The sequence below is a fragment of the Malaclemys terrapin genome, chromosome 3, assembly GCF_027887155.1.
Source record: "Malaclemys terrapin pileata isolate rMalTer1 chromosome 3, rMalTer1.hap1, whole genome shotgun sequence".
Classification (NCBI taxonomy): domain Eukaryota; kingdom Metazoa; phylum Chordata; order Testudines; family Emydidae; genus Malaclemys; species Malaclemys terrapin.
Window position 1 is genome coordinate 71,181,909 of NC_071507.1, and position 22,988 is coordinate 71,204,896.

General features: G+C 38.4%; 1 protein-coding gene across 8 annotated transcripts in view; it reads right to left on the bottom strand.

Annotated features, from left to right (window-relative positions):
* The window catches only part of SDCCAG8 (SHH signaling and ciliogenesis regulator SDCCAG8), a 154,724-nt gene that overhangs the window by 87,333 nt on the left and 44,403 nt on the right, over positions 1-22,988 (bottom strand). For all 8 annotated transcript variants that reach the window (XM_054024248.1, XM_054024253.1, XM_054024250.1 and 5 more), the window contains exons 12-13: positions 19,862-19,978; positions 1,576-1,718 (exon numbers count right to left, since the gene is read on the bottom strand). In XM_054024248.1, the coding sequence (XP_053880223.1) occupies positions 1,576-1,718; positions 19,862-19,978 (260 nt within the window). The remainder of the gene's footprint in view (positions 1-1,575; positions 1,719-19,861; positions 19,979-22,988) is intronic.

Genomic DNA, 22,988 nt, shown 5'->3' on the forward strand with positions numbered 1-22,988 from the left:
ATGTGACTGGATACGGTCAGGTCCCCTTTTCGACCCGACTTTCCGTTTGAAAACCAGACACTTGGCCACCCTATGAGGGTGGTAACAGAACAGATAATTATAGAATTTGGTGACTTTTAAGGGGAAGATTTGGCCCCTATATCTCCCTTTTTATAAAAAAGTTAGAACTATATACTAAATCAGCATGAGCATACTTTTTATTTTATAAACAAAAGGCCATATTGTATACACTAAGTCAGATAGTAAAATGTCTGTAATTAAACAGCTACCTGAATCGTTTTGCACCCATTATGCACCCAGATTTAAGTGTTGAACCATGTTAAATTTATAGTTATTAATCTGTATTATTAAGAGAGTTAAAGATTTTCTCAGAAAATATGTGTTAGGATTTTCTCAACGATATCACACAGCTTTATCATCCCTGATCAGTCTTTTGCTAAAACGTAGCTTGGTAAACCATTTGGTTAACTATCACAACAAATCATTATTAAGGAAGTTCTGCTAAATCCAAACTTTAGATATCTTAACAACTCACCCAAAACTTTTTTCAAGTTCATCAACCTCTAGCATATTTTTTTCTCTGAATACAGGCTGTTACTGTGGTGCTTTCTTCCATCTGTTAAACTACCGTGCTCTGAATAACACTGAAATTTAGCTGAATAAAAGACTGATTAAATCAATTTAGAAAGTTTATATTGGATCCGATTCTTCTGTCATTGAAATCAATGATAAAATTCTCACTAAATTCAGTGGGTGCTGGATTAGACCAGGAGTGTGAATACTCCACTGTCAATTAGGCTGTTATTCAGGTAAGTTTAGATTGACTCCAGTGAGAGTTTTTGTCTAATTTAGGACTGAGTAAGGGCCTCAAATCTGACCCTGGATTTTTACCAACAGATAAAAGTGATACAAAAGATTGAAAGAAGCAGCCGTGTATTTAGCAAAAAGAGAAATTTTAACCGTTATTGAAACTCAAGGTGGAATTAATGATCAGCAAGTTGCCACTCTGGAATTTTCTCTACAGGTCTAATAGTAAGAATTAAGTATAGGTTGGTAGTTTATGTTCAATGATGGAATAAGCCTTTAAAGATCCCAGCTTGTGTGACACAAACATGTTTCTGTCAATCTTATTATTTGCATTGAGGCAAATGACAGAAATGCTATTCTCATGGATCTGTCCCGAATCTCTCCCTATATTCCTAGTGTGTTAAATGATGTACACTGTTTAATCTCAGATGAAGTATAGCTTCATAATTGACATCAGTAAGTATTTACATTGTTATGTCACAATACCCTAAATTCACAAATTTGAAGCAGCAGAGTTTCTAAACCAATAAATGCTGTACAGTTTGGTGCTTACAGACTTTTTATTTAATAAATGTATTTTGGCTTTTTGAAAGATCATCATTTAGGTAAATGGATGCTTTATTTACCATATCTTCACTTCTCCTAAAACGCCCGAAAGCAATGCATGCAGTGAATGATTATGAGTATCTGCAACAACTGTGGGGAAGCCTGTGGCAAAAATTAGCAGAATGAAATTGGTGCTGTGGCATGTAATAAGATAAGGAGTACCTGGTGAGGTGCAGTTGGTGCTCAGATTTACCCAGCAGTTCTGTCAGTTTTAGGCACTCGTCTTTGGCTCTTGCTGCATCCTGCTGTGCTTGTTCCAAACGCAGTTTGTTTTCATTCAGCTCTAATCCCAATTTCTCTATTTCCTTTAAAAATATATAAGAAAATACATTTTAAAAATATATGTAGGTAAATTTTAAGACAATCTACCTTATGTGATCAAAAATTATTAGAAAAATAAAGCATGATTTCATTTAATGAAAAAAGGAACGGAGTTCTTTGGTGTGTAAAAATAAAGTTTAATAAAGAAACAAGGAAATGAAAGGAAGTAATTTGAAGTATCAAAGCTCATTTATTTTATTAATATCTTATTTCACCATTTTTTCTTATTAAAATATTAAGCCTATGAAAACAGATACGTCAACATGAACATTGATAATATTCTTGTACAAAAATGTTCCCCATGAATATTATTGTACAAGAATGCCCCCCATAAAATTTTAGTTCCACTGTGTTCTCTGTTCAATCAGCTCATTAAAAAACAACTACATTTGATTTGTATTCACTTCATATTGCACTTTAAAAGGCATTAAGGTGTTTCTTACCATTTGTATTCATTTAAAAGAGCTCTTATTTGTGGGGCCTGATCATATAAGATGCTGACCACTATCAAATCTTGTTGCCTTCTTCACATAAGTAGGCCATACACACCTACTTAATGTTAAGTACTTGAACAGTCCAGTTAAAGTTAGTTAGACTACTGATGTGCTAAATTTAAGCATGTGCATGTTTTGCAGGATTGGGGTCTTTGTTTCTAGCATATATATTGTAAGCCTCTCTCATGTCTCTAAGCACATACAATTTTCAAAGAGAAATAAAAGTCCTACATTAACTACCTCAAAAATACTAAAAGAACTATCCCATCTTCCAAAACAGAAAATACCTTTCGTAGCAAAACTTTGTTCAGTATTTAAACACTTATACAGGTACCTTTATGCCACACCATCACACTTTCCACTAACATTCTTCTCCAATTTACTTAAATATTCAAATACTTTAAATAAAAAGGAACGTATTCCAGTGTCAATATGAATTCCTGAAACACCTTCATAGTTATGTTGTCTCTGTTTCTTCATGAAAATATTAGCCCAAAGCATTTATAGTAAGTCATGATGTCTCAAACAATTCATTATCCACAGCCAACAAAAGGTATCAGTGTGTAAAGCATTTTTTTCCTAATACAGTCCTTTGGCATTTCTAATAAAACATTACTTTCTTGTTAGGAGTTATATTCTAGTTTGTTGAAATTACATTTTTTAAGAGTTCCAATGATGTTTCATGAATGAAAATCAGATTAAAATCTGTCTAAATGTTTCCATACAATATTTTTCATTTCCTGAAAGTATACAAAATAAACAAACTAGCGGCAAGTTTTACTGTTTAACACAAAGATGTAGAAACTGGGAAATCATAATAAATTAATTCAGTGTATTGGATGTATTCAATATAAGTAATGTATTGGACCAGTAACATTTTTTAGATGGTAAGTATGCGTTTTAAAAAAATCTTAATTTTGCTCATTTCCAAAGGGTATCATATTTAAGTTCGATAGAATGAAAGTCTGAACAGATTCACTATGTTCTAGTCTAGTTAGCAGCAGCAGTTCATTAATGTTCGTTTTCCCTAATCCTATTTATTTTTTTGCCTGAGTTCTTTCCCATCTTCAGAGGTAAGCAACACTCCTGCAACATACCTTTTATTAAAAAAAAAATGTATTCATGAACAGCCACATTTAAAAAAAACAACAACAACAAAAAGTAGTTGACAAATGTCAACTAAATATTTTAAAACCTCTATTTTGCAACTATAAACATAAACACACCCTATCATCACCCTCTCAGGGAAAAGCCTAAGTGAACAGATGGGCTTTAAACTGTCTCCTGAAGGTAAATAGGCTCAGGTTCTGTCGGACCAAAGTGGGAAACAAATTCCAAAGTAGAGACCTCTGTTGAAAATGCCCTGCCTCCATCTGCCAGATGTTCAAATCAAAGAATTGAAGGTAAGAACGCATCAGCTGATCTCAATTGTCATAAGGATGCAGAAAGAGAAAAGCAGGTTGTCAAAGTAGCTGGGACCCAAACAATGTACCTCTGGTGGGGCTTTAAAGATCAATATGTGCCCACGACTTCCAACCAGAATCAGTCAGGGAGCCATTATAGTCTGAAGTACTGGCATAATATTCTCCCCAAAATATTCGGCATTAAGCAGGCATACTACAGCATTCCGTGTCACCTGTACTTTCCAAGTGGGTTTCCAAGAGCCCACGTAGATAGCATTGTAGTAACCCACAAAGGAGTGGATAAGGCTGGAAAAGTTCACGTCAGAAACAATTACAATCAATCATCACAGCAAAAAGAAATAATAAAAAGGCACCCTGAACACCAAAAGCACCCGTGCAATTAGAGATCCTAAAGTATCCCCAAATTTATTTGGATTAAGTCCCAATGAGCTTGTTCTCGTCCAAGCACAATGAAGTCTTGATTAACAAAAAATAAACCCTCATTTATTGCTGTGTATCAACACCTTAGAAGGAGTACCATCCAAACCACAAATACCATTAAGTAGTTTGGTCTGATAATTCAGCCAGTAGTTTCTGATACTACTCCTGAAACATAGCATATTACATATCTTGAGGCCACTTTACACAATAGTGAAAGATATGACTGTTTCAGACAGCCTTATAAACTGGCTGTGCATCAGTCCAATCAATCCTGAGGACACTTGGTCCAATGTATAAGGGTGATCTGAAGGGTATCTTTATCTATGGTTGTGATGTGTTTGCATCCTGGGAAACTCCTGTAAATGGTCTCCCCTCCTCCCTCCAAGTTACAAACTCAGTCCACATGTTGTGTTTGTGTACACAAGCTGGGGCGTAAATTCTAGTGCATGCCAGTGTGTCATGCACAAAGTGTCCATACAGACCCTGCTGATGCACATTCCTAGCGCAATGTTGTAGTCTGGTTTCAAACAGCAGTATGTCAAAGCACATTATGGAACTTTTAGTGCACAGTAGTAGGGTCCATATGGTGAGTTAATATGTGGCAAACTATTGCATTGTTGAGTCAGACCCTGGCTTGTCATATAGTCAAGCTCTGGGATAAGGAAAACATGAGGAGAAAGGTATGGGAAGAGAGTAAGGGAGAACTGAAAGCAGATGTAGGTGGTGACAACATTTTGTAAAAAACTTTGAACTTTTGAAGTTCTAGGAACTTAAATCTGATGTGCTTAAAAGGGACATTAAACTAAAGAAGGAGGCAAGGTGTGAAGTAATGCAGTCAGAGCATGGGAAAGTGATGATAATAGCATTTTAGTAGACGTCGAAGTGTATTAGTGTAGTACAAAAAATAATACATCCCTTTACAAAATTAAAACTTACATTTGATCATCAGGAAGTGCAGTTATAAATCATAAATGTGGCTGTAAAGAGAGAGACATTATGAGACAGTGTGTTTATTCTTTTAGTGTTAAATCCTGGTTCCCAAGCGTTTTAGGAGTAACTTAAGCACAAGAGAATTCTATGGAAGTGGGGAAGGAAGTTTTGCCCCCTCCAATCCATGGAACTGCATGCAGTGATTGCTATTTGAGCTCACTCACATAGTAGTGCAGAATCAAAAGCAGGCCATTAATCTTTCACATCTGGAATTTTTTGATGATAATCATGTCTATGAAACCTTAAATTTGACCTGATTGTATATTTATATCATGGTACCATTTTTAATTACATGCTCATGTATTATTTCTTCAGGATATTTGCTTCTTTCAGTCCACAGGATAGACAGAAAAAAAAGGCAGTGAGTTGCAAGAACACAAAAGGACATTCTCATGTATTGTGGCTCTATCACAGACTTCCTATGCATATTCACCTCATTAACATTGCACAGGCAACTTCTGAGTGTTTGATTTTGTAACTTTAGCATTCTTTAAATATTTTTGTATGTAACTTAAAAATATATATATTATGTAATCTTGTCTTCCATCTCAATTGTTAAAACTCCCTTTGACATAAACAGAAACTTTGTCTGTAAAAAGACGACAGAATAAAACCCAATAAAAGAACTGCCATTTCAGTACACCACAAATAAATGAAAACAAAAAATAATATATTATTCAAAAACAGAAGGATCAAGTTTTACTAGATAAAATCAACTTTTTAGGAAAAATTTAAGAAACTACAATACATTGTTTGTCTCTGTAAATTACTAATTTCGGACATCCTAATCAACAAGTACTTACGTTTTAAACCTCCCTTTTTGTAGGAAACAAGTACCTTTTGCAGTCTTTTTCTTATAATACTAAAAAGCAAACAAGCATTTTACTTCTCACTCATTAGATTGTAGGGGAAGAACCCTTATACAATCTTACAGGTATTTTCACATTAACACACTGTAGATGGGCTCAAAGTAAACTAATGCAACTTCATACAAAAATGTAAAGAATGATTTCTCATAAATTTTTTTTTTTTTAAAACAGCCTCTTCTCAAATTAAATCCAACCGACTATCTTCATTTAACCATGCTAAAGTGTTTTGTGAAAATTCTCCATTTAACTAACTAGACATCTCTTTACTTCTAAACACTTTGATAATTTTGTTCAAAACAGGTCAAATTACAAAATTAAAATAATTCTTTAATTCTTGTCCATATTAATACAGACTGTATTCTATGTAGAAAACTGCAAATTTAAATTTCTAAGCTAGCAGATGTTTTTCATAGAACTCAGAATAACTGCAGAGCTGACAGAAAAGGCAAAGAAATCTTTCACAAATGAAAATGATTAACCACTGATAAAAGATAAAATCCTACATTGAACTGAATTCAGAAAAATACTTCGGAAGCCTTATAACAAATCAAGAATAGGCTAGAAGCCAAATTTATTTTAAAAAGCCAAGAACATTAATTCTTAAACCAATCTCCTTTGATCTGAGGTGCAATGATGAACAAAATTAACTGAAAAACAGTTCTGTACATACAAAATACTGCTACATGTGTTCAGCAAAAGTGTGTGTGTGTGTATGGATATATAGGTATCATGAAGCTATAGTATTTTTTCATTTGATATTTCAGTCTTGTGGTCTCTAATAATTATGAAAATAGAGGAACATAAAGTAAGAAGTGAGATCCTTTTTAAAAAAATATATCTTAGTGATGATTGCCTTTCTGCGGAGAATATGCAGGACAAATCTGACAAATGACTGAATTTCGTAAGTGTTGCAAGTCACGAAGCAGTCCAGGCTTTCTGCATTCTGCAAACTTAGCTCTAAACATTTTTTTTTTTTTTTTTAAGTAGTCTAGCAAAGAATTTTGCTTTGCCAGTTTTTCGCTGTCTTGGCGATAGCATAACAGCAACTAAGGGAAATCGTCATTTGCCAATCAAAGTCTGTCTGCTTGACCAATTATCCAATTGAACAAAAGCACCCTCCCCTGCTCTTTGCAACAATGCCTGTGATTTGTCACTAGTATGTAATGGTTAAAAATCCCGTTTTTACAGAGCTAGATAAAAACGTGGGATTAACTGCGATAAACCTAATTGGGTGTTCATGGCCCACCCAGGCCCAACGGTGGCTAGGCCCCTGTTCTTTCAGACATTTTTAATCTGCCTAAAATCAAGGTCAGTTTTTTAGCAATGAAGCAACACTGAGTCTGTCAGTCAAAAACGCAAAAAGATGAAGGCGAGGCAAGAAGACGAAGCTAAGCAAAAAGACAGTTTGTCATCTTATTTTTAAAAGCTTGAAGTATTGAATAATGGACATTGATCAGAAAGTATGAGCAAGGAAACATCGGAATTATCTGATCACTTGCTGAGTTGTGGGGAAACCACGACTGCAAAAGTTGAACAAGTGGACTCTGAATTGACAATGGAACTACAAAATATTGGTAATTTTGTCGAATTAAAGGAAGAAACCTATCCTGAAGACATTGCATTATGGCCAAAATCTATTTAATTAGATATGATAGAATAATTCTTAGTAAATAAATCAAAAAACGTAGGTAATATGGAAAATTTGAGAAAAGAGTATGAGGTTGCAGGACAAAAGCAATTCAGAGGTCTTCATTGAGTCCCATTTTCTGAGGATGAAGAAAAATGGGATGACAGAAATGAGAATTTGGTTGATTTTTTCAGACACCACTAAGGCGGTCTACTGATATGTTTTCAAATTATTCCCTGACCATAGTAAAGGAAAAACAAACATTTGTTGATGGGTACTTTAATGGAGAAATGTTGCAAGACATATTGCTGATCGTGAGACTTCCAAAGCTCATATTCATGCAATGTGTAAGCTTGTTCAAAGGTGTAAATTATCTGGAAGAATTGATTTTGTGTTATCGGCTCAGTTTGAAAAGGAGTATTCTTATTGGAGGAAAGTGCTGAGACATGTTGCCATCGTCAAACTGCTGTCTTCTTTGGGACTACCTCTAAGAGGACATGATGAGTCACCATTGTCAAATCAAAAAAGTAATTTTTTTAACCTGACTTGAATGTCTTAGTGAATTTGACAATTTTCCTCAAAAAACATTTGAAAAATTATCAGTATTGTGGCTCAGGGAAGACCAACTTTTTAACACACCAAACCTATGATGAATTCATCAATATAATGGCAGAGCGGCTTAGAAACCAATTCACTGATGAAGTAAAGGATGCCAAGTACTATTCCATAATAGTCAATTCAACACCAGATGTGAATCATGTAGACCAATTAACATTAATTTTAAGATATGTGACTGGCAATGGTCAAGTTGGGGAGCGATTTGTTTTGTCCCACTAAAATCCCACACTTCTGAATGTCTAGAGACAACTGTCTTGGAATTCATTGCAAATTCAGGTTTGGACATGAAAAATTATCAAAAGCTCTGCCCATGACAACGCCACAAATCTGGCAGGAAAATATTCAGGTCTACAGGCAAGACTGAACAACGCAAGCCCCTCTGCTTTATTCATACCACATTCCAGCCATTCCTTACATTTAATTTCCAACAGTGCAGCCGAATCTTGTAAGGGAGCTCCACATTTTTTTGACTTTTTTCAAAACGTGTATGCTTTTTTTCCAGTTTCCACGCATTGGTGGAGTATGTTACAATCACACTTGGAGCAGGCAAATGAAAAACATTTGACAGTTAAAGAATTTGTGACACCGGGTGGTCTGCTCGTGCGGATGCTGTTTTGGCTTTGAAAATGAGCTATGATGATATAAAGAAAACCTTATTAGACATATCCACATCAATTTCTGAAAAAAACGTGCGTGAAAACTGAAGCAAAATCCTTAGCAGAAGTTTGAAAAGTACGATATTGCTATTTTTACTCTTTTGTGGAACCCTTTACTTTAAAGAATTAATGCCATCAGCATTAAAGGTTGCACCGTCGCTGCAAAAGGTTGATACAAATTTACTGAATGCTGCACAATTGTTAGCCTCAGTTAAAATTTTTGTCATGGAAGTTGGAAAAGATTATAGCTCGGTGGAAGCAGAGGTACGAATATGAACAGAAAATATAGGTTCCTTTGATATATCTGATGAGAAGCGTAAAAAAAGTAGAAAGTTATTTTTCAATGAAACTAGAGACAATGAAATCAATTTAAAAGGGAAAGAGAAGATTATCATTGAGACCGTCAGTGTTACTTGTGACACAATAATAGTGCAATTGCAGAGGAGAGGTGAATCTCTAAAGAAAAGTGTGGATTTATTTTGCGTGTTTTTTGACAGAAGTATGGACGAAAATGCTAAAAGCCTCTACAGTAAGAAATTAAGTGAATTCTACTGAGAGAACATAGACAAATCTTTTTCAAGATGAAGTGAAACATTTCATTCATTTTAATCAAAAATGATGAGGTCTGTGCTTCGAGATAATCAGTTGATTTGTACAGACTTGTATGTGACGGTTTGCAGGCAACCTTTCCAAAGGTAGAAACTACTCTGAAAATATTTTTAACAATACCTGTCACAAATGCTTCTGGTGAACGTTTTTCTGTATTGAAACAAGTTAAAATTATTTGCAAAATATGATGAATCAGGATCATTTGACAAATTAGGCAATACTGGCAATTGAAAGTGCCTCTTTACAAAATATTACTTACGATGACCCCCGAAAACGAAGGTGCGAACAGGGCTCCACTAACTCTAAATCTGCCACTGTTCAACATGGCATTTCCCACATATGCAGGCCCAGATGCTCACATGTTCAACTTTCCTCAATGCAAATAGCCACATTTACATTAACAGAAACACTCATTGTGCATAAAGTTAAGTATATGTGTAAATCTTTGCTGGACTGTGGCTATACTTCATCCCTGCAGTTGCCTTCAGTATGAGGTACCACTAGTGTGAATATTCAAGCATACTTGGATACACTATTTAAAAGCAATTATATATGTGACATTTTTAACATAATTTTGATCCCAGAGTAATTTTTATTGCGGTCTTATATTACATAATTTTTCAGATAATAAATCATTCATACCGTGCTATATATTCAAGCTAATGAAAAGATATTTTTGCACGTATGTAGTAAAAATTCAAAATATTTTATTCTGGACATGACATAAAAAAAATCCATCACTGCACATGCAGATATTCCCCGCAGTAGGGGTCAACTGTAGCCATTTCTTCCAACTATGAGCAACTCCCTATATTAATTCTGATATCAATTAGGCAGCCCTATGTTCTGAGCAGTCTCTAAACCTCCGGCCTCCCAGACAGGGCCATCTGACACAGCAGATTGCATCAGAAAAACTATCCACCTTTGTAAAGAGAGCTAGAGTCATCACCAGGATAATCCTGAACAGTCCCCAACAGTGCACGTGGTTTGTTTGTTTTTAAAATTGCTAACAGGATGGGAATCAAGAACATCCAAAGCCTACACTTGGCTTCAAAATTTAAACCTTCTATAAATGCTATGAAAATGTGATAAATTGTGAGGCTGTACAAACAAGTAGTAAAAATTTGGTTAAAAATGTATATGTCTCATAAGATCCGCTAAAATGTACGTATTACAAAAAAGGGAAAAAAATGTTTCATGTGACTAGGTAATTAAAACAAGAGCAGATAGGTACACAATGTTGCTAGACCAAAACACAAAACCAAACGTTGGGGTGGAACTCAACGCCAGTTCAGGAGTGGATGGAAAAGGCAGTTAAGGAAGGGGAAGCATAGTAGCAAAATAGGCCCCTGCTTTGTATTCAACCCCATTTAAGGATTTAAGTCTTCTGACCAGCACACAAATCAATAGGCCATCTAAAGATTCCAAGAGACAAATGATGCAACCCACTGAAACAGGGCAGGCTGTAATTCTGTGTTGTCAACGCTCATATCATTGTGACTGTTGCCGTTTTGGAGGCTCTTTCAACTGTGTGATAAAACACATGCAGCTCAGAGGCCACTGAGCTATTTGTGCTGCAGGCAATCTTAGCAATGGCTTCGTGTGTGCTCACAAGGCCAAAGCATTGAAACAGGTGCGGCACAGCAGAGATGCCCCGTTCCCAAAATCAGTAGCCGTGACCTCACCATCCCCTCTTCCACTACCACAGCAAGTGAAAGAGCGTGAATGGAGATAGGAGCTCAGGTGATGCTCCTTCGCCTGCAGGCTGCTGCGGAGGAAAGTGCAGTGGAGCATCACAAGAGCCTGCTGGAGAGAATGCTGGTGCTGTAGGGGACCTACTTGGGGTAGGGAGGAGGGGGAGAGAAGAGAAACTTTTCAATGAAGAGCGAGGAATGGGGAGTGTCAGGGAGCAGGGTCCTGTTTGTGTGGGGCACATTTCGATGCAGTTAAGGTAGAATTTTCAACTTGTAATTGTGTCTCTCTCTCTCTCTCTCTCTCTCTCTCACACACACACACACACACACAAAAGTGGGAGTTCAAAAACCAAAAGAAAGACTTTTGACAAGATTTTAGTGTGTACGTGTGTATATAAATAAAGCAAATAAATAAATAAAAGACCTACATATTTTTGATTCATGATTTTCAAACTGTTGGGGTTGATAATACTGGTCAACGGACAACTAGCAAGGGCCCTTGTGGCCTCTCTCTGGGCAACCCCAAGACCGATCTGGTATTCCGATACTACAGAGATGACTGTAGGATGAATACCTAGACAGCTGAACAAGGGGGAACGCCCAGAACATGTAACATTGTTGGGATTTTGACTATATTACTTTTCTGAAAATACTGTTATTTGGTTTGCCAAAGTGTCTGAACTGCAATAACTTCTTTTGGAGCAGCACTTTCAGCCCCAGTATGTAGGTAAATTCCTATGGAGACATTTTTAATAGCAAGCACGGGGGCACCAGAGATTAGCTCAGCAACCACCAGTAAAGGTGAGCAAAAAATGGGTTTAATAAAACTCACTGTGGAGCAAGATATTTTAAGGCTGTGGGGGTTATGGCTGCATTTTGTTTGTTGTTTGTTTTGAAGGAGGAGGAAAGTTACTCTCATCTCATTATGAAAAAATATGAGAGGAGGCTAAGCAGCACTTCTCTTATCCCCACGAAGAAGCAGTTGAGAGGAGTGAAGTGGGATTACCTCTCTCCACAGCCTGCACCAGTATAGAGCTGGATGGAAATGGAGGTCTGTCCTCCCTCCCACACAGCAGCAGCAGATAGTTACAGGCAAGCGGTGAGGGCGGCTATGACAGACACAGCAGCACAGAGCTGATGCCACAATATTAGTGGGAAGACTGATGCAACCATCATTTTTTCTGGTCTGTTTAACCATTTTTATTTTACCCCATATTGCTGTCAGATAAAAGTAAAAACACAAACTATGGGCACTTTCATAGCAAAAGCCATTTCATACTATTTCTAATGCTCATGAACTCTAATTAATTTTTCACATGTGATATTATAAGAGAGTGGAAGAGACAACAACACTATGATTAAAGGTTATGTTCATATTTAATTGCAGGGTCTCAGCCTGGAAGTGATATTTTCCCCATCAGTTTTGAAAGAATCATCATATCAGGAGCAAACTTTACCAGGTCAGTTAGTTACAGGCCTCAAAGCAGGATCCAACTCGACAACATAGTAGAGGATCCAGACAGCTGTAAGGTCTAGCTTGGCTCTCACAGGACCCAGCAACAGCAGGCCGAGTTGTGCTAGCACATTACAATTGTGCAGGCCCATGAAGATGGAATGCATCTGGCCAGGTAGTGGTGGTAGACGGTTGCACCATCTATAGATAATAAAGCCAATCCATTACAACCAAATAAGCCAAAAGTCAGTTTGTGACGAAGGTGTAAAGAATTGGCCCAGCACAGAACCTTTCTACCTCAGCATAGTAGGTCAGTGCCCCCACCTGGTTTGGCCACTGCCTGTTCCCCTCTTGGCTCCATTCAGGTAAGTCCGCCCCGTTTCCCCTCCCTCATGACCCAAATGCAGCCGGAGTCCTTAAAGGAGCCCTGTCCTCTTTTTCCTGCTGCCTGGACAAAGACCCACCGCATTAATTTGTGGTGAGCACATTCTATCTTTGTTGGACAATTTTAAGCAAATCATCTAAGAAGAGGTGTGAGGACATTTTTGCCAGACTATTTAAGCAAGCAGCTTTTCTATCTATATGGTCACATTGGGATATGCAATTTAAAGTTTTGTTTTAATGATAATGAGGTTCCGGGTATTACTCTTGTGTCTGTGTAAGTTTTCTTGCATAAAAACACCCCCATGATTTCACTCACTTGTGGTATATTTGTCTTGCATATTAGAACAGATTTATTAACTGTAACAGATTCTGCAAGTAGTCCTTGAAAATTCAGTAGGTTAAATAATATTTGCGGTGGAATCCACTACCAAAACTACACTAGCTTTGGAAAGGCTGCAAAAAGAGCCAAAGGTCATTAGAGTAAAAACCATGATCCTCTAAACAGCAAAATGACATTTGTGTACTGTAGGGAGCTTAATGTATAATGGTACTGGACTGCAGTAGTCAAAGCCATATGCTTGGGACTTCCTGTGAGGTGACAGAGGACTGTTGAATACATCCAGGAAAGACTTGGTGCGGGCTTACTATTTGTGCCAAGTCTGATTTTAGTGATTGGTGTTAAATAGAGTTGTGCCCTTTGTTCACCAGTCAAGCATTTCCCTTCTTTGGTTGGTGATGTGAACACAAAGACTTTACTATAATCCTCAAAGGTAGTTCACCTTAGGTTTTGTTCAACCCTAACTTTCACATTTCCTATCTTGACTATTTTACTATGCAATTTTACATGATAAATTAACATAACTTTTGTCATGGATTTATTTTTTCCAGAGGAGATGGGGGAGAGATCACTAATGATTCTTATAAATTTCTTGATCAAGAGCTACTGGGCTTCATAATTCCTGAGCCCAAGCCATATTTGAAAACTGGGCCCTATAAATTTAAAACCATTCCTCAAGGAGTGTGGGGTGGAGGGTGTCATCTAACAGATTCTTGTTAAAGTAAACACACAGGGGGATTTTTGTATATAATAATATATTTTAAAAAAATATTGTGGGAGCCTTGAACTATATAAAATAACACAGAAAATCAGAAAATAGTTATACAAATTATCACATCCTGGTCTCCTAGATGCCTCAATACTTTGGCCATTCAGGACAAAGTAAGACAATCAAAACTGCACATTTTGTACAATTGTAATTGTACATTTCCCTTAGCTTTTTTTGGAGCAAAAAGACTTCCCTATGCTCTCTTTTCTGTGGCTAAAGCACACTCTTGTCTGCCCAGCTAATGGAATCATTACATCTCTGACTAAAATCACAATAGCTATACTGGTTTTAAATAAATACATACACAATATATAGTACTAGCCTAACTTCGTCAAGGTTGTCAACTCTTCCCATTTTACTGAGGTTCTCATCCCATCTGGTGATTTTTGTAAAGCCCCATCTTGTGAAGTCTAGTGGTTACATGAAAATCTCAGCTTTTATTTGGGGGAAAAGAAGTTGCTAGCCCTCAGGGATGCAGAGAAAAGCTTGAGAACATGACTCCTACAGGCTCAAAAACCAGAAGGTAAATAAAAAACACAAAATATATTATTTTAAAATCTAGTAATTTTTAGGCTCATGATTTTTTTGATCACTTGAAGTTGGTAATACTGCTTCAAAAAAATGAATTTAAATTAATCAGTCCTTGATCTTGGTCTGTTATTGGAAAGTTATATTAGCCCTTATATCAGATCCTCCTTTTAACATTTCATGAACACGTCTAAACATTGGCCTATGCAGAGTTAGTAAACCTTGCATCCGTACTTTCTAAACTAGATTACATTAAGTGATTGTTTTACGGCCTACCAGGTAAAACATTCTATAAATATCTTTTCAAAACGCTTTCTCATACACAATTCCATTCCCCATCCTAGATTCTTGTTGAATAATCACTATACAACATAGGTGCCTTTTATTATTTACAAAAATGCTGAAACATGTACATCTTTCAACTGGGTCTAGCCCAGGGGCGAGCAAAATTTTTGGCCTGAGGGCCGCATTGGATTTCAGAAATTGTATGGAGGGTCCAGTTAGGAGAGGCTGTACCTCTCCAAACAGGCAGGCGTGGCACAGCCCCCACCCCCAATCCAACACCCGCCCCTGCTTCTCGCCCCTGACAGCCCCCCTGTACCTCTGCCCCTAGTCCCTGACCGCCCCCAAGACCCCCCTGTCCATAACTGCCCCCTACCGCCCCATCCAACCCCCCCTCCTCCCTGACTGCCCCCCCCATAACCTATGCCCCATCCAACCTCCCCTTCTCCCTGTCCCCTGACCCCCCCTGGAACCCCAACCCCTGAATGCCCCAAGCTGCCCCATCCAACCCCTCTTCTCATTCCTGACTGCCCCCACAGAACCTCTGCCCCATCCACCCCCCCGCAGAACTCCTACCCCCATTCAACCCCCATGTTCCCTGCCCTCTGACCGCCCCAACCCCTATCCAACCCCCTTCCCCTGCTCCCTTACCATGCTGCCTGGAGTAACTGGCAGGGTGGCTGCACCATGACAGGCAGCCAACGCCACCCAGCTAGAGCCAGCCGCACACTGTGCAGCACAGAGCACCAGGTCAGGCTGGGCTCTGCAGCCACGCTGCCCCAGGAGCTCACCACCCCACCGCTCAGAGCATTGCGCTGGTGGCACACTGAGCTGAGGCTGCGGAGGAGGCGGAACAGCAGGGGAAGGGCCAGGGGCTAGCCTCCTGGGCCAGGAGCTCAGGGGCCGTGGAGAACGGTCCTGTGGGCCAGATGTGGCCCGCGGGCCTTAGTTTGCCCACCTCTCATCTAGCCCATGCAGGTCAATGCTCTCCAAATTCCTTTATATACTGTTTTGGGCTCTGAAGCCTAGATCCACGAGCCTCCTATTCCTTCGTTTAAGTCCTCTGGGTTTTGAACCTTTCATTCTGCCGCAGATCTGGAACTCAGTTCTTCATTTTCTCTCTCAGGACAATGCTAGGTCTAATTTTAAAGCCAATCCTAAAAGATTGCTTTCCTATAGTTTATCAGTCTCACTAAGGATTTGGCTTTGTTTTTAACTTTTTATTTATTGGAAAAAAATCAAATAAACAATAAGTGAAAATGAAAAACACTTTGTACAGATTTCTCAAATAAGATTTCTCAAATAGATTTAAAGTGTTCGCCTACTGGTTTTTGAATGTTATGATTCCAGATGTCAGATGTGTGTTCATTTATTCTTTTGCGTAGAGATTGTCCAGTTTGGTCAATGTACATGGCAGAGGGGCATTGTTGGCACATGATGGCATATATCACATTGGTAGATGTGCAGGTGAACTTTAACCTGTCTGGTCACTCAGTAACAGACGTGAGGGTGGCAATTTTGCAACAGAAAAGCTTCAAAAACAGACTCCAATGAGAAACTGCTGAACTTGAATTGATATGCAAACTAGATACAATCAATTTAGGCTTGAATAGAGACCGGGAACGGCTGAGCCATTACAAACATTGAATCTATCTCCCCATGTAAGTATTCTCACACTTCTTATCAAACTGCCTGTACTGGGCTATCTTGATTATCACTTCAAAAGTTTTTTCTCTTACTTAATTGGCCTCTCAGAGTTGGTAAGACAACTCCCACCTTTTCATCCTATATGTGTGTGTATTATATATATCTCCTCAATATATGTTCCATTCTATGCATTCCGAACAAGTGGGCTGTAGCCCATGAAAGCTTATGCTCAAATAAATGTGTTAGTCTCTAAGGTGCCACAAGTACTCCTGTTCTTTCTGCGGATACAGACTAACACGGCTGTTACTCTGAAACCTGAACTCACAGTGTGTCTAAAGTACTTTTCCCATTATACTGCATTAGCTGTGTACAAATTATTTTATTATTAAATGTATTGTATAATACCTCAAATTCCGTGGAAGGTACTAAAAAGTGAAGTCTATATTGCATTAAATATGCAAAAATCTTCTGCCATACATTAAGGCCTGGTCTACATATGGTCTTCATACCAGTATAATGTTGCATTTCAGTTTGGGGAGGGGGTGTCATTTTTTTTTAAACCAATAGAGTTATACTGGTACACCCCCCAGTGTGGACCCAGTTATATTGGTATAAAGGTCCCTTAAAAGGAATAAGCTATATGGTATAAAGCATCATTATACCAGTATAAATACAAATTAGGCGGGGGGTTGGATTTTAACAATAGTGGTAAAATTAAAATAGTACAATTTTTGTGTGTACATGCCCTCAGGTATACTTGCCATAAAATTCTGTTTTTTCAGAACCCTAAAATACCATAGGATCATAATATTCATACTACGGATTTTCAGATAAGGTGGTGCAGCAGGTTAGTATACAAAACAAAATGTGTCTTGGTTGTATATTTTACAATGTTAACACTTCACAAGAATGTAATACGTACAAAGTACACCTAGAACAGGACCTAAATCCCAGTAGAGGGTGGAAGAGAGGGGAAAAGAAAGAAAACGGAAACTTAATCATGTTTTCTCTTCCTAAATTCATTTTAATTTCTCTTCAACAAGCCATTAGAAGTGTGGACTTTGGTCAGAAGAGAACATATTTAATAGCCATATGTACAAATAGGAACATATAGAAATTACTTTTCCACCATACCTGGTTACATTAAGCCAATTATTTAAAATCTCTACTTCGTAAAAAACTTGATTATGTTGTCGATAAATTAAGAAATTATATTTTGATTAGATGGAATGTTAAACTAATTTTCAATAAGGACAATAAGAAATTACAACTTTCTTCTCAATTTCAAAGAAAACATACTAAAGTAAAATAAGATACTAATATATCAGCTAAGTGACCCACCGTCCATGTTTAAAAATTAAATATATATTTATTATGAACAGATGGTGTCCAAGGAAGGTATCAACTCTGTCTCTTAGCCAGAAGGTCAGGTCACGGCTGAGAAACCAAAGAACAATTGCTGCTTTGCCATCCATAAGATGAGACATTACATTTTTCTTTTCTAAACATGAAACTAAATGTAAAATAAGAACAGCTTATTTACAATAAGAATTTTAATGACCTCTTACATTTATCAAAGCAAAATAGCTACACTTATCTCACTATCATAGATTGCTTTATGTAGTTTCGAATATTATTCAGCATATAGAGCTTTGCTGATTACTAGTGTTATTAAAAGCCTAACCTAGAAAAAGACTAGTAAATACCAAGAACAATGATTATTTAAACACATACAGTTGGTTTTCTAGAATCCAGCAATCATTTCCTTAAAAAACGTTTGAAAACCTAAACATGGTATGTTACTCTTCATGGAATATCCCCTCCTTTTAAAATGTACCAGAGTGCTAATTACCATTTTTAACATTTAATTATCCCCATAATGGTAAGGCACAAGTAATCCTAAACGTAAACTTAAATATTTTGTTACACTGTCTAGTTCATCAAAAAAATTAACCTTGGGGAAGGCTGCAGAATGAAACTTTCAATGCAAGATACTTCTTTGAATACTCTATTGCACATTTCCTAGTTCATTAGAATGCCGAGACTATGCCAACTCTCTTATTTGAGATATCTGTCAAGACAGAAGATGAGCCTGTATTTTTGTTTTTCAAGTGTTCTTAGACCATAAGGATCTAGTGAAAAAACTTACAAGGCCCTTGTATTGCTGTGCTGTATAATCTGATATAGTAAATAAGTTTAAAAGAATTATTTTAACTAGTAAACATATAAAACTTAAAACAATACATAATATGTCTTTTGATTATAATTTCATTTAGTATTGTTTCAATTTTGAGTTAAGATACATTTTTTAAAAAAAGTTAATGGTTAGAAATTTTCTGTGGCTACTTATCAAGGTTTTGTAGCACTACTAAAGAAAATATCTTTTTAATTCATAACACTACATTTTTCCTGCATATATTCCTTTCAGATGAACTGATTTGTTCACTTGCTGAAAAGGAAAAAAAAAGTTTTAAAATGCTGGATAAACAGCTGTAAGTAGTATTTAAAATTTAAACACACTGAAATATAACGTACGTAAACACTTTTCTGTGTATTCAGAACATACTGCCAATCTCTAGTCATGTATACGTCATCTCATGAAACAAGAATTGGAAGTCTGAACACTGAAAATTTGAACTGGTGAGTCACATTGAAAAGAGGGAGATTTCAAAAAAATGCAACATAAAAGCTGTTTGAACTATTAGTGAAGTAAGCTGCAGTACACCCTAATATTAATTTTGCTAATAAGGGATGTCTTCTCAGTCTACTTGCAAGGCATACACTAGTTTTGTAAGTAATACAAACTCATCTTTAACTTACCAACAATTAATTCTTAGTGGTATATTTGCATAAAATGTTTCTTTGAAACTTTTCTATGAATCACAAAAATCAATTGAACTTGAATCTTTAGAGAAAGTGGTAAAGAAATTATATACTATGCCTTATATACTTCAAACTTTATCCTTGTTTATGTTTTGTCTTGCTTTGTATGCATACGCATTTTATGTGTTTATGAGTGAGATGTATAACCATATGTATATATTACATAGATTTCATACATATTGAGCCTATCATATGTGTTCATACACTGTATATGAAGAATATGATGAGTATTAGGTAATACTGCACCTTTTTAGGGCTGAAAACAAGGATAAGGCAGGCAAGAGGCATTTCTTTAATAGTAATAGCTGGCTTTTTGCCATTAGTTTAGAATCCACATAACAGTAATAAATGACCAGTATCAGAAAAATGAATCATTCCAACTGCAGAAATAACCCTACTTATGTTTCTAATAACTGCAAAGTTATGGCAGTATCATCTCTTACCTGGTCCTTAATTTCAAGCTCCCTTATAGTTTTTGTTCTGTACTCTCTGTGCTCCTTTTCTGCCTCATCCTTCTTCATTTTGGTTTGATTCAACTGAAAACGCATTTCTCCACACACCTGTTAGATTACACAGACAACATGATCTGTAGATTGTGGAACCCACAGTTTAATGTTTGTAATTAGATCTTTTGGTGCCCCCTAGAGATCATTTGAATCCAGCACATTTTTATTTACAGATATTTTAAGGCTACATATGGTAAATGTTTTTTATATAAAAAGGTGGATCTGGAACCCTTGTATTGTCATTAACTTTGAAATATGCAGTGCCTGCTAGATACAATTATATTTGGATCAAGATTTTGTAAAATACTTATGCTGTCAATATATGTGCTACTAAATACATTTAAACTACAGTTGCTAGTTATTAAATTTTCTTCCATTCTCTTTTTAAATCCAAAGATATTCTAGGATCACACTTTCAAATGCTAAAATTAAAGGATGTGTTACATTTCCAGAGCATGATTTCCTGTTTTGCCATTTTTTCCCTCCAGGTAGGAATGAAAATCTTGAGATTGCACTGTAATGATTTTCAAAGTTGTACTGAAACCACTATATTCTCATTAAGAGATTGAACACAAGTTCCTTAACAGCAACAACTTATTCAAATGTATACACGGACACTGAAAAAGCCAAAAAAGCATCCAAAGGACTTATTTTGGGTGGAGAGACAGAAAGAATTCGTTTTCAGAAAGATAACTTATATTCCATTCTGGATCCTGACCTCTTCCAGACCAAAACATTTGATGATGTTCTCTGTGTTGTCTCCTACCTCAATCTAGCCCAAATTTACAGGGCCAGAGGAAGTGTTTGCTCTTCCCCTCTCTACATTTTGGGAGCAGGTCTGTCTTCTTCCATATTCACTATCCAAGGGTTTAGTGGGCCCTGTTTGATGTCAAAAAGCAGAGGTTTTGGACAGGATCTGCATCTCTCCTTCCCCATCTAAAACAATGGCCCCCAATTTCTGTGTGACCATTTCAGGTTAACAATTCAACCTTAAATGCACACACAAAAATGTTATCCCCCGGCTCCTTACAGGGGATTCTACTTACGCTCTCCTAACACTTCAGGGGTGGGAGTTGCCATTCTTTCCCTCTCAATCTACCTTTCTCCTCCTCATTCCCTCTGTAACCCACAGTGAAAGGGCATTACCAGCAGTACCCTGATCACTGACATAACTCCAGCTGAAGCTGCAGTAAATTATGTACTTTTTGTTAGGGGATTGTGAGTACCTGAGTGGTAATCACTGGGCTAATGAGGTAATTGGGAGAATGTAAGGGGAAGGACCAGGAACTAGAAGCAAGAAGCTCAAACGGAGGCTCAGTAAGCGGCTCACAGGGTAAGCCTGGGTTGAGGAGTGAGGTCTGCAGGGAAGCCTCCCCTGTCTGTAAGCTTGCAGTACACTGTGTTACTATGTAAGAAAAGAATAAATACACACCTGGGTGAAAGATAACCTGGTGTGTGTTTGTGAGTGTGAAACCATATGAACTGACCAGTCACTGTGCAGTTCACTGGGTAGCAACAGAGGCACAGTGTAACACCCACTCATATTTTTCTCTATACTCCCTCCCCCACATACAGCCTCCTTTTCTTAATTTGCCCTCTATATTTTCCCTTCATTTCCCCAGTCTCTCTTCTTTCAGTCTTCTTCTGCCACCCAAATTCCCCTACCCATCCTATTCCTGTCTCTTCCCAGTGTTCTCTTTAAATAAATAAATAAAAAATAATAGCAGCATATAGGAAAACCTAACTTCTGGGGGCCAACTGGCTTCAGTCCTCCTGCAAACGATGAGACATGATGGTCCTCTTTACAAAAAACAGCCTCACCTCCTCATTCAAAATATGTAGGGAATGTTCACCAAGGTCAGCCTGAGAATTCAGTCCCATTTAAAGTAATGGGAAATGGTCTTTAAAAAAAAAAGGAGGTGGGGGGAGGGGGGAGATGCTCAAGAATTTGATGCCAAACCATGGGAGATGAGAAAAAAAAAAATACTGAAATTCAATACAATGCCAAGAGTTACCAACTCTGCCTTTCTGCCTCCTCTTCATCAGAAAGGAGACTATAAGACAGGCTTCTTTCTCCTCTTCCCAGCTGAGGAGGAAAAAAACTGCCTCCCATTCCACCTCTCAATATGCAGCGCATAGAGCTGAGGAATCCATGGGGGCAGCTAGAGGAATGGGAAGTGAGGAAAAGCTGACCAGAAGCTCATGCTACAGTGCCCCTTAGTGGCCAACAGAACAAATTGCTCCAAGAAACTGCAGCTAGCTCAGAGGTGGACAAACTTTTTGGGCCTAGGGCTACATCTGGGTGGGAAAATTGTATGCAGGGCTGGGGCAGGGGGTTGGGGTGCAGGAGGGAGTGCGGGGTGTTGGAGACCGTGCGGTGTGCAGGAAGGGGCTCAAGGCAAGGGATTGGGGCAGAGGAGGGGTGCATGAGGGGGCTTAGGGAAGGGGGTTGGGGTGCAGGAGGAGGCTCAGGGCAGGGGTGCAGGAGAGGTGCGGGGTGTACCAGGGGGCTCAGGGCAGGGAGTTGGGGTGCAGGAGGGGAACGAGGTGCAGGCAGGGGGCTTAGGGCCGGGAGTTGGGGGCAGGGTGCAGGCAGGTTGGGGATCCTGCCCAGCACCGCTTACCTAAAGTAGCTCCAGGATGGCAGCAGCACACACCGGGGCCAGGGCAGGGTCCCTGGATGCCTGCCCTTGCCCCACACCGCGCTGCTCCAGGAAGCGCTGCGGCCCTTGGGGGAAGGGGGCGGGGGGGGAGAGCTCTGCGTGTGCTGCCCTTGCCGCGCCTCCAGGTACCTCCCCCAAAGCTCCCATTGGCTGCAGTTTCCTGTTCCTGGCCAATGGGAGCTGCGGGGGGCGGTGCCTGGAGACAAGGGCAATGCACAGAGCCCTCTTCCCCCCCATCCGGGGGCCGCAGGGACGTGGTGCCGGCCGCATCTGAAAGCGGTGCACAGCCCGCGGCGCCACGAGGGGCAATCCTGGGGGCCAGATCCTAAGCCTCGAGTAGCCGGATCCAGCCCGCGGGCTGTAGTTTGCCCACCCCTGAGCCAGCTGTTGAGAAGCCCTCT